Genomic DNA, 12532 nt, shown 5'->3' on the forward strand with positions numbered 1-12532 from the left:
AAATTGTAGTCTTGAGCTTCACATGAGAGTTCACACTGGAGAGAAGCCATTCTCATGTGATCAATGTGAAAAGAGATTCTCATGCAAACGAAATATTGCGCGTCACATGAAGATCCACACTGAAGAGAAGCCGTTCTCGTGTGATCAATGCAGCAAAACATTTATTAGGGCATCAGACCTGAAGGCACACCTGACAGTTCATACGAAGGAGAAGCCATATTCATGTTCTGAATGTGGAAAGAGTTTTTCACTGCGGCAATCTTTACATGCACATCAGAAAACTCATACTGGTGTGAGAGAGTACATGTGCTTTGAGTGCGAGAAGACTTTTATGACAGCGGAATGTTTAAAACTGCACCAGAGAATTCACACTGGAGAAAAACCTTACAAGTGTTCACACTGTGACAAGAGTTTCAGTCAGTTGGCCAATCTGAAAACACATGGGAGCATTCACACTGGAGAAAAACCCTACAAGTGTTCACACTGTGACAAGAGATTCAGTCAGTCACAACATCTGAAAACACATGAGATGATCCACACCGGAGAGAAACCACATGAATGCCATCAATGTGGAAACAATTTCATATACAAACATACTCTTGATGTTCACATGAGAGTTCACACTGGAGAGAAGCCATTTACATGTGATCAATGTTGCGGAAAATTCAGTGTTTCTTATAATCATTCGTTTCCAAACTGTTTAATCATATGTTTCTGTGAGGTTTTCTAGCAGCTGAGGGGGGACAGGGAAGCGAGAGGGCCAATTTAGGTCGTAGATGAAGGCCTTTGGGTGTCTCAGGGACATAGAACAGTGTGACCTGTACCAGGGGGTAGAAACCAGTCCGAACCAGCAGAAGATAGGGGGTATCTTTCTGGAAATTTACAAGAAACCTGGAAGGAGGAGTTCTTTTGCCAAGAAACTGCTATATAATATCTATGTTTTGTTGTGTCTAGTGGGCATTCTATTTCAAAGCTGGGTGGCTGCGGCTTTTGTGAAAAGAATCCTCATTGAAATAAACCTTTTCTCTTTATTACAGTTTTGTCTCTTGAAAGTTTCTTACACCTTTGATGCTGTTTGATATTAACTTTTGAAAATTGCCATTACAACTTGGTGTCAGAACGTGGGGTCCTGTGCGGATCTTCTTCTCCTGGTCCTGAGAACGGATTTGACGGAAGCGCAACCCGGCAGCATCAGGCGGCCGTCTCATACCCCGACGGTTTGAGATAGTAACTCAACAGGTTAAGGGAGAGAGAGCCAAGTCCCGCATTCAGGACCAGTGGAGGAACTCCCACCAGGATCAAGAAAGAATCCGCGGCAATTACAGAAAAGAGAAAGCATCTCTGGGTAAGAAACGGCAGAATTGTTTTATTGATGTTAAGTGTGATTTGATAATTGTGAGTGAACATGAACCATATTGGCTGAGTTTGCTTTGGGTACGAGCGAGAGGTGATTCGTTAATCACAATTTTTGGGGAAGAAATTGAAGTAGCTTCGGATCGGTTTCTGCCACACTTAGCTCGTTAGTGGACGGAAGTACCACTGGTGATTCAGGTAATCACAGGTGCTGGTTAATTAGTTTTGCTCAAAGTCTCTGTAACCCGAAGAAATCTTGCAAAGGTGGACGGAAGAGCCACGCCGGATTAATTAGGTGAATCAGAATCAATCGAGCGCTGGAAGGTGCACATGAGTAGATTTTGAGTAAAACATAATTACAAAAGCACGGCATATTTGCTGAAACCCGACCGGTTTTGGGTGAAATAAAATCGGGTCTGTCGAAGACGTTTGACAGATACTAAGACACGTGTCGAAAGAGTAAAATCCAGAGACTGACAGCAGAATTTCATGCACAGCTCCCAAGGTCGCCGATACAGCAGGGGGAGGCAGACTCTTCAGCACGGGCCGCAACAAGCAGCGAAGAAGACGAGGGAGCGTCTGATACAGTTCCGGACACTCCGAATGACGAAAGACCGGGACCAAGCCAGCAGAAAGTAACAACGAGATCACAAGTCAAGCAAGAAAAGGTCAGTTTTACAGCGGCAAAGGTAACGGCTCCGATGGTTGAAGTTGCGGGCACGAACGGACCGATACTAGTTTTCCGGGCATGGACAATGACGGACATGAAGGATGCCATGGCACATCTGCCAGATCCGCAAGACGCGGGTGAAAAGTTTGCCAGTGAACTGCTTGCAGTATGCAGAGAATTCAGCCCAACCACACAAGAACTGAAACGATTGCTAACTGTGAGAATGGGCGCTGCGAACTGGGGCAAAGTGGCCGGCAAGCTGGCGAAAACAGACATCAGAAGAGTGCATGCAGACTGGGACCACGACAGCAACGAGCCGTACAGGAAAGAAGTGGAGAACTTTTCCAATTCCATCGGCGCAGCTTTCCCTCCACGTGTGGACACTGAAAAGATCACGTGCTGTGTCCAGGAAAAGGACGAGTCGGTAAGCAATTACTATTTCAGACTTTTTGACACATTTGCAAAGTACAGTGGCTTAACTGAGCCAGCAGACAGGGGAACGACAGCAGGCACTTGGGAGAAACATTTGATGGGCTATTTCCTGCAAGGAATGAAACCCGAAACCCGAAGAGGGACAAAGTCCAGTTATGTGGCCTGGAAGGAGGGGCGCTTGAGCACAACACTGCAGCACGCCATTCACGTTGAAGAAGACGCGGAAGAAAAGAAAGAAAAGAAAAAACCCCTCACGATGGTGGTCGTGCAACAACAGAAACAACATAACAAGCCTGCGTTTCCCCAGTCAAAACCTGCTAACCGAAAAGGACAGAGAGGAAGAGCTGCTGGAGCTGGAAAATGGAACTGTTTTGTTTGTTCAACGAATGCACACGCGACCCGAGACTGCACGAAATGCAGACTGTGCAAACAGGACGGTCATTGGAGCGACGCGTGCCCGAACACAAAGTCGGACTGAACCGACGGGGTGAGAGAGCGGGACGGAAAGAGTCTGGCTTTGGGGAGCCAATCTTTGGCTGCTGCAAAGGGAAGTGAAAATATCTTTACTAACACACACACACACGACGCACACACAAACACATACACTGATCTTCTTTCTGCTATCTGCAATGAAAAAACTGCTTGCAAATCTTTTTTGTGTGTCTGATGATACTTTGAGCAAAGCTGTGACTGATGATTTGAGCAGTGCTGTGTGTGATGAGCGTGTGAAACTATACAAAAGCACAGGGTTTTCTGAAATGCCTATTTATCCTTTACGAGTTAAAGGGGTAGTTATTGACTTTTTAGTAGATTCTGGTGCAAGCCTGAGCACATTACGGCCATGTGATTTACCATGTGTTCCAATTTTAACCGGGAAAGTGTTTGAGAGCACTTCGGCCTCTGGCCATTTGATTTCTGACCGGTTAACCGAGCCGTTAGAGTGCGAAACAGAGGGGGGATGCCTTTTCGAACATGAATTTGTGTGGTCTCCCGGTTGTCCAGCACCTCTGATGGCTCGTGATTTAATGTGTAAATTAAATTTGTCCCTCTGTGCTGATTCCTATGGAATTAGCATTGAGGAGACATCACAAATTACTTGTTCCAAATTCGAGCCGAAGTGGGCTTATGAATGGCAGGTGACAGATGTTGATTGGGCAGAGAAAATTTTGAAATTGGCAAAGGCTCGAACAAACCCAGTCGACACAGAGTTTATGACAAATGATAAAATGCATTGTACATCACATGTCGTAACAGAGCGAGATTCAGATTTTGAAAAGATGTGGTTTAATTCTGTGGAGAATGAAAGTGTGAAGTTTGACCAGATTTTCTGGACAGAGAGTGTGTGCGCATTGGCTGCAGTGTTGACAGAAAGTCAGAAAGCTTGTTATCTTATGTCAGAGAACACCGCCTGCCACTTATCTGTCTCCAAGGCCATAAGCCAGCAGTGGAGAGATGTGGGCCTTTTTGTAAAAGAATGTTTATCAGCCACAGACTGGGTGAGAGTTGACACACACACAGCAGAGAGTCAGAGTATGGGGGCATTTAAATCAAAATGTGACTTTGAGGTGGGGGTTCAGAGAAATGTGACTGCTATTGGGAAAAATGCGACAGGACAGGGAGAGGGGGATATTTCTGCCTCAGAAATTGATATTTCTTTGGCACAAATATCACCAAACTTGTGGGCAAAAAACAAATATGATGTGGGGCTGATAAAAGGTTGTGAGCCAGTTGTAATCACACCAAAATCTGATTTCAGACCATGTAAGGCACAGTATCCACTGAAACGTGAAGCAATAGAGGGTATAAAACCGGTGTTTGATGCTTTATTGAAAGAGGGTGTAATTAGGCCTTGTGATGATTCACCTGTCAGAACTCCAATTTTTCCTGTGAAAAAGATACGAGATCGTAATCAACCTATTGAATGGCGTTTTGTCCAGGACCTCCAAGCGGTGAACTCATCTGTCGTTACGCGTGCCCCACGCGTCCCAAATCCATACACGCTCCTAACTCAAATTCCAGAAAATGCAAAGTATTTTTCTGTGGTTGATTTGGCTAATGCCTTTTTCAGCGTTCCGGTCGATGAAAAAAGCCAGTTTTGGTTTGCGTTTGATTTCGATGGTAGGGGTTATACCTTTACGAGATTATGTCAGGGTTTTTCTGAGAGCCCGACTTTATTTAACGAGGCACTGAGAAGGAGCATTGAGAATCTGACTTTAACAGAGGGAACCGCATTGATTTCTTATGTTGATGACCTTTTGATCTGTTCAGAAAGTGAGTCTATTTGCAGGGCTGACACTGTGACTCTCCTGAAGCATCTTGAAAGGGAGGGACACAAGGTCAGCCTTTCAAAGCTGCAGTTTGTGAAACAGGAAGTGACCTTCCTGGGCCATGTTATCAAACAAAACAGCAAAACATTGTCACAAAAGAGGGTGCAGGGCATAAAAGACGTGCCAAAGCCGGTATCAAAAAAACAGTTGTTGTCATTTTTGGGGATGTGTGCTTACTGTCGTACATTCATTCCCAATTATGCCATTTTAGAACAGCCCTTACGAGCCCTTACAACAGGGAAAGGGCTGAGGTCATGTGACAAACTTGTTTGGACAAGTGAAGCTGAAGCAGCATTTGATAACATGAAGGTACATTTGTGTATGGCTCCATCGTTGGGCCTTCCGGTTCTCGACCGTCAGTTCACGCAGATGGTCGATGAAAAGAACGGTTATATGACTTCTGTCCTTCTGCAGACACACGGTGACCGAAAACGACCTGTGGCCTATTTCTCAACAAAACTCGACCCTGTAGCCGCAGGACTGCCACATTGTCTAAGGGCAGTGGCAGCGGCTGAATTGGCTGTCATGGCCTCAAGAGAGTTTGTAGGCTATGCGGATCTGACTTTAGAAGTCCCACATTCGGTGTCCATGATTTTGCAGGAGCAGAGAACGTCACATTTGTCTACAGCTCGTTGGTTGAGATATCATACTATTCTGTTAGATATGCCAAATATAACTGTCAAAAGGTGTACAAAGTTGAACGCAGCGACCCTTTTACCCACAGAGCAGGATGGTGAAGAACATCACTGTTGTCTGTCAGTGTTAGAGCAGGTATGCACACCACGTCCAGATCTGATGAACGTTCCGCTTGATAATTGTGACAACATCCTGTTTGTGGATGGATCTGCGTCGAGAGATCCACAAACAGGACAAAATAACGTGGGCTATGCCGTGACGACTGAATTTGAAACTGTAAAATCTGGCAAATTACCATGTCATTACTCTGCACAGGCAGCTGAATTAGTCGCTTTGACTGAAGCATGTAAACTGATGACTGACAAGTGTGTAACGATTTACACAGACTCGCGTTATGCTTTTGGGGTCACGCATGACTTTGGTGCTCTGTGGAAGCACAGAACATTTTTAAAGTCAGACGGACGACCGATACTGAACGCTACGTTAGTATCTGACCTTTTGGAGGCCATTATGCTGCCAGACAAGATTGCAATTTGTAAATGCGCAGCGCATACTAATGATAAAAGTTTCGTATCAACAGGCAACGCCAGAGCTGATATGGCTGCGAAGGCAGCGGCAACAAAGCAGACTGAAGCTGATAGCAGTGGCGCCACTTGCGTACAAGTTGACAATAACCTTAACAATGACATTTCTCCTTGTTTACAGAGCATGCAGTCTTTTTCCACAGGAGCTGAGAAAAACAAATGGAAGACGGCAGGCTGCAGCCTTGTTGATGGTGTATGGACATCTGTTGATGGAAAGCCGTGTCTGCCCAGCCATTTTTTCCCACATTACGCTAAATTGTTGCATGGGATGGACCATGCATCCAAGGGGGGGATGATTATGCAAATGAAAGAATTGTGGTTTACCAAAGGTTTCACAATATATGCTGAGAATTTTTGCAAAAGATGTGTGATTTGCACCACATATAACGTTGCACGGGGCATTAAAACACCACTGGCAAGCCAGCCAGCCCCAGAGGGGCCATTTGAATATTTAATGATTGATTTCATTGAACTAACCCCGTGCGGAAATAAGAAATATTGTTTGGTTATGGTGGATATGTTTTCAAAATGGATTGAGACGTTTCCCACCTCGAAACAAGATGCGGCGGCAGTTGCAAAGGCACTGCTGACCGAAATTGTACCCCGTTGGGGCGTCCCAAGGAAGATCAGCAGCGATAACGGACGACATTTTGTCAATGAGGCAATCAAACAGGTGGGCAAGTTCTTAGGGATTGATATGAGAACACATTGTGCCTATCACGCTGCCAGCGGGGGCGCTGTTGAGCGTGAAAACCAGACGGTAAAGAACAAATTGGCAAAATGCTGTGAAGAAACAGGGCTCTCGTGGGTGAAAGCACTCCCCATTGTGTTAATGTACATGAGAATGAGAAAGAGAGTCAAAACAAATTTGAGCCCATTTGAAATTCTCTTTGGTAGACCACCGTTCATGGGTATAACAGGGGAAAGAAGGAGGCTTCCATCGACAGATGTGTGTGAGAATGAAATGTTGAATTACTGCAAAAAGATGTCGTGTTTGTTATCTAACATTTCTGTGCAGGTGAAAGAAGCTCTCTCTAAGAGCAAGGTAGCAGAGACGTTCCTGCACAAAATCAGACCAGGTGATTACGTGGTGATTCGAGACCTCAGAAGGAAGAGCTGGAGGGCGAAACGGTGGCTGGGACCGTTCCAAGTCTTGCTGATCACGCATACGGCGGTGAAGGTCGGCGAGCGAGCGACGTGGGTACATGCCAATCACTGCAGGAAGGTTCCACCCATATCGGAGGAGCAACAAGAGGAGGAGCCCCAAAGACAGCAGCAAACTCAACAATAAGCCCTAAAGACGAGCAGGTGCAAGGTCACTCAGAGAAAGTGGTGAGACCAGTGCGCAGAGTAAAGCCATTTGTACAGTCAGAGACATTGATCATTGAATTAACAAAACTTAAAGATTTACTGGCAACAGATCCCCACATTCTAGCAGCAGCAACGAGCGGAGAGAAGTACGAGCTGCGAGGAGGGAGCTGATTGCACAGGCAGCATCAGGGTGCACACTATACATCAACAAAGACTGATAAGACTCTGAGTGGTTAAAAAAAAAAAAAAAAAAAAAAAAAGGTATTCTCTGGCACAACACAGTTGCAGAACTAGACAAGATGGATCGTGCAAAGCCGTGGCACCCATTTAGAATACCAGGAATGTGTGGACTTTACAAAAGCACGTTCATTTTGACTCTGATATCAGTGACTATCTGTTTGATTATTTTATGTTTCACTGAGGGCTTTCCAGTGTGGTCTGTGGAGAGACACACCAACGAGACTGAAACGACTGTGCTGAACAGCACCATCAGACGGCGTGACAGGAGAGGAGCAAGTGTCTTCAAGGAAGTGATACCGGTGAAAGGATTGCAGGGGAGCACCGTCACCATCGAGGAGGGGTCGAACATAACTTTCAAATGCAACCCGTTCGAAACCAACTGCCAAGGGTGTGACGGACACGCCGAACAGTATGTACCATTCTACTTCTGTAAAAGCCCATGTAACTGGGGGAACGTGAAAGCCTATGCTTTTAACATCAGAGAGGGGTACGACAGGAGATTCAGGGTGTTCCCTGAAGACAGGCTGAGCAACAACAGGTATGGAATGAGAGTGGAATTGGAAAATGCAGCATGTTCTGACCAGGGCAGGTACTACTGCGCCCTGGACTTTTCTACTAAAGACTGGTATGAGCAGGTGGACATCATGGTGTATGTAGCAACGACACCGCGGACAGCAGCAACGGCGAAACCTCTCTTGCTACCAGGGCCACCACAGATCGAACGAGCCTCTGGAGAGGAGCTGGCCTGGATGAAGGACGGGGAAACAAAGAAAGGTCAGATAAATCCCGAAGTAAAGAAAGCAATGATGAAATGCCAGGGGAACAAAGCGTGTGCGCTGGCACTGCTGCAGAAGGAGGAGCTACAGATCAAGACAAGTTGCTGGATGTGTCTTGAGATGTCACACGCATGGAAAGCTGTCCCTCTAGGGGCAGCTACTGTCAACGAAACCAAGTGTCTGATTCCTCAGCAAATGACTGATGTATTAAAAACTGTTGTGGAACTAGAGAGAGGAAAGACACCAACGGAACAGCCTGCTGACAACTGTGACCATATACAGCAGTACAATAACACTGAAATTGCAATTCCACCTCTGAGAGTAACGTTTGCGAAAGGTGATGTTTGTGTTTGTTTCAACAGACCGAGACCTTTGAAAATTGGGTGGTCAGATTGCAGAATTAAGATCAATGTGTTGGACGGGACAATGAACAATTGCACAGCAAACATTAACGACAAAGAAATTAACTTTAAGTGCCCATTCAACAAGCCGAGCGAAAGCTCACCAGCCGCAGTGTGGGTTTGTGGTGATAGAGCATATCACAGGTTGCCAAAAAAGGACTGGTCAGGGTGCTGTTACCCAGCTTTAATGAATGTGGGAACTTCTGTGTATTTGCCAAGCAAAGTGGGTAAGAGAGAGAAATGAGATGTTAAGATTTTGCCTGAAGCTTTGCCAAATAGCTATGCAGGGTATACATTGACCGACCCGTGGACGACGCCTGGGGCAAATATAGGTTGGTCAATTTTCCTGGGGGTGGGTACAACGGTAGCAATCAACAAAATTAATGGATTAGCATGGACAGTATTAGCAATAGCCAACAGCACAGAAAATGCTTTTACATTAATAAACGATGAGATGAAACAAGTGCGCGAGGCGCTCGTCCAGAATAGATTAGTTTTGGACATGGTGACGGCAGAGAGGGGTGGAGTTTGTAAAATGTTGGGGGTATCATGCTGTTTTAATATTCCTGACTACAGTGACAACATAACCAATATCATCGAGCACATGAGAAAAGCTGTGAAAGAGCCGCCTAAAGCTACTGATAGTGAGTGGGTGGGGTGGCTGATGTCTGCATGGTCAGGGTGGTTTTATAGAATAATTCAAACTGTCTTGCCAATTGTGGGTATGGGATTGCTGATTCTGTTTTGTTTACCATGCATTATGAAGTGCCTTTCCAGCTTAGTGCAGAGATTGATCAGGGCAGGGACGGTTAGCACGTCAGTCCAAGCAGTGAAACTGACTCTGTACCCAATAACTGATGGAGAGCAATGTGATGATTATGACAGCGATGACGTGTATGCAGACATGAGTTAAATGTGTTTTCTTTCCTTTTTGTTGCCTTCCTGGGACCAGGAGAGGGATTTTCTAAACTTTGATTGTTTAGGTTCTGATGTCAATGATTGACTGTTCTATTCACTGTTTTTATTATTATTATTGTTTTCATTATTTTTATTTCTTTTTCAATTGTAAGAATGATGATATGTTCAGAGGGTTAAAAGCAGTAGCCATCCGTGTTACGAGATGGCATACAAGGACAGGGTTTGAATATGAGGAGGTTTTGTATCTACTTTATCTGTGTTTTTATAGTATGTTTTGTTTTCCTACTAAATATTAATCCAACTTTTTCTTGTTTATACTGAAATGACTGAGGGTCCGACCTATAGTGTTGGGGATGCAATGACAGAGCTCGTTCGTCTAGCCCGGTTCCAGAATAAACCTTTATCTGCTTGCTGTAAAATTAAGGGTCTATCCCTGGAAAAATAGCCTGAGCTTATTTCATTTTAATCTTTTTTTTCAAACTAGTTTTAATTCTAATGTTTTTGCCTAATAGTTTTAATTCTAATGTTTTTGCCTAATAGTTTTAATTTTAACCTTTTGCCTACTAAGTTTAAGGGTATGATCAGTGATATGAAATTCAGATATGAAGAGTATAACTGTGAATCAATTCTGATCTTGAAATGAAATGTAATGATGTAATGATGTTTGATCAAGAAATTAGAAGACAAGGATGAATTTTCCTTTAATACGTTTATCAGAGAATGATAAAGAGGAGGAATTTGTTGCGGAAAATTCAGTGTTTCTTATAATCATTTGTTTCCAAACTGTTTAATCATATGTTTCTGTGAGGTTTTCTAGCAGCTGAGGGGGGACAGGGAAGCGAGAGGGCCAATTTAGGTCGTAGATGAAGGCCTTTGGGTGTCTCAGGGACATAGAACAGTGTGACCTGTACCAGGAGGTAGAAACCAGTCCGAACCAGCAGAAGATAGGGGGTATCTTTCTGGAAATTTACAAGAAACCTGGAAGGAGGAGTTCTTTTGCCAAGAAACTGCTATATAATATCTATGTTTTGTTGTGTCTAGTGGGCATTCTATTTCAAAGCTGGGTGGCTGCGGCTTTTGTGAAAAGAATCCTCATTGAAATAAACCTTTTCTCTTTATTACAGTTTTGTCTCTTGAAAGTTTCTTACACCTTTGATGCTGTTTGATATTAACTTTTGAAAATTGCCATTACAATCAATGTGGGAAAAGTTTCAGTCAATCTTCAAACCTTAAAGAACACATGAAGATCCACACCGGAGAGAAGCCATTCACATGTGATCAATGTGGCAAAACATTTATCTGTGTATCAGCACTGAAGAGACACCTGACAGTTCATACGAAGGAGAAGCCACATTCATGTTCTGTGTGTGGAAAGAGTTTTTCACTGCTGCGAACTTTACAAACACATCAGAAAACTCATACTGGTGTGAAAGAGTACATGTGTTTTGAGTGTGAGAAGACTTTTACTACAGCGATAGAGAGCTGGAGAAAAAACCTTACAAGTGTTCACACTGTGACAAGAGATTCAGTCGGTCATCATATCTGAAAACACATGAGAGAATCCACACTGGAGAGAAACCTTACAAGTGTTCACATTGTGACAAGAGATTTAGTCAATCGGCAGATCGTAAAAGACACGAGAGGATCCACAGCAGAGAGAAGCCGCACACGTGTGATCAGTGTGGAACAAGTTTCGCTGTTAAAAGTCTCCTGAAGCTACACATGAAGATCCATACAGTGGAGAAACCAAATCACCGCAGTCTGAAATACGAACACGTTAAGTAGTTTATTTTCATGTGCTGAGCAACATGAAGTCTATTCTGTACAAGTTAGTAACACATCACCCTATAGCCAAATCTCTCCTCTCCACCTATAGCCGGTGTGTGGTGAGCACAGGACACTTTGTTGATTGATGGATATCTATTAACTTGTGTTCAACCAACAGGAATCTGTTATTTGTCAGTTCAGATCTATGCAAAAAACTACAAATTCGCTCTCTGACAGTAGGTGGCGCTCATGTAAAAGCAGAAAAAAAGCACTATACAGGGCTCTAGACTGCAACTAAATGGTCACGTTTTGCGACTTTTTTTTCGGCCGGTGCGAGAGGGCTGCCATTTCTGCTGCATATGAGAAACCTCACATGGCAAACGAAAGCAGAATGGAACCACGCCACTCGTTTGAGCTGCGCAGTGCAAACATTTTATCAGCTCAGAGCAATACTAGACAGCGGTTTACTCGTGGGCCGATCTCGATCACGAAACAAGGTTACTACACAGCGCTGGCAGATCCATTGAGAAAGCATTTCACCCAAAAAGGAAAAATAGCCCATGATTTACCCACCCTCAAGTCATCTGTAACGGTCACCAGCTGGAGTGCCCTTGAGAGCCACCAGAGGACACTCCACATCAGGCTATTATCACTCCCTCACAAACTACATTTCCCATAACTCACTGCCTGGACTTATCATCACTGATTGCATTCACCTGTGTCTCATTACCCTGTTATTCTCAGCCTATTTATGCCATGTTCACTCATTCACTCACTGCGAAGTTTTGTTTTAGTGTCACACTGCAATTCCGAGCATTTTCCTGGTTTTCTTGTCTCTTGGTTTTGGATTTCTTGCCCTGTTCCCTGGATTACTCTTTTGCCTCTGCCCCTGCCTCTGTTTTGTTTGTTTGTTTGTTTGTTTGTTTGTATGGACTGCCTGCCTGTGTTTTGACCCAATGCCTGTACTTTGGATTATGCCTTTGGATTGCCCATAATAAAGCTGTGTTTGGATTCTCCACCTTCGTGTTGTTACGTCCCTGAGTGGTTGTGCGTGCCTGTGTCTCTCTCTTTCTCTCTCTCTGTTGCGCTCTTAGGTTTGCTCCACCTCCCGTTTGCT

General features: G+C 44.3%; 1 protein-coding gene across 1 annotated transcript; it reads left to right on the forward strand.

Annotated features, from left to right (window-relative positions):
* The first annotated feature begins 5644 nt into the window (after window positions 1–5644).
* LOC309500887 (uncharacterized protein) lies at window positions 5645–10263 on the forward strand. Its single transcript, XM_082172707.1, has 2 exons — window positions 5645–6507; window positions 6705–10263. The coding sequence occupies exon 2, from the start codon at window positions 7613–7615 to the stop codon at window positions 8972–8974; it is 1362 nt and encodes a 453-aa protein (XP_082028833.1). The 5' UTR covers window positions 5645–6507; window positions 6705–7612; the 3' UTR covers window positions 8975–10263.
* The last annotated feature ends 2269 nt before the right edge of the window (window positions 10264–12532 follow it).

Source organism: Leuciscus leuciscus (assembly GCF_965113295.1).
Source record: "Leuciscus leuciscus genome assembly, chromosome: 1".
In the NCBI taxonomy this organism is placed as follows: domain Eukaryota; kingdom Metazoa; phylum Chordata; class Actinopteri; order Cypriniformes; family Leuciscidae; genus Leuciscus; species Leuciscus leuciscus.

What these genes read in the sequence shown, in the direction of transcription:
- LOC309500887 (XM_082172707.1), top strand. Translation starts at nt 7,613, where the DNA reads ATGGATCGTGCAAAGCCGTGGCACCCATTTAGAATACCAGGAATGTGT.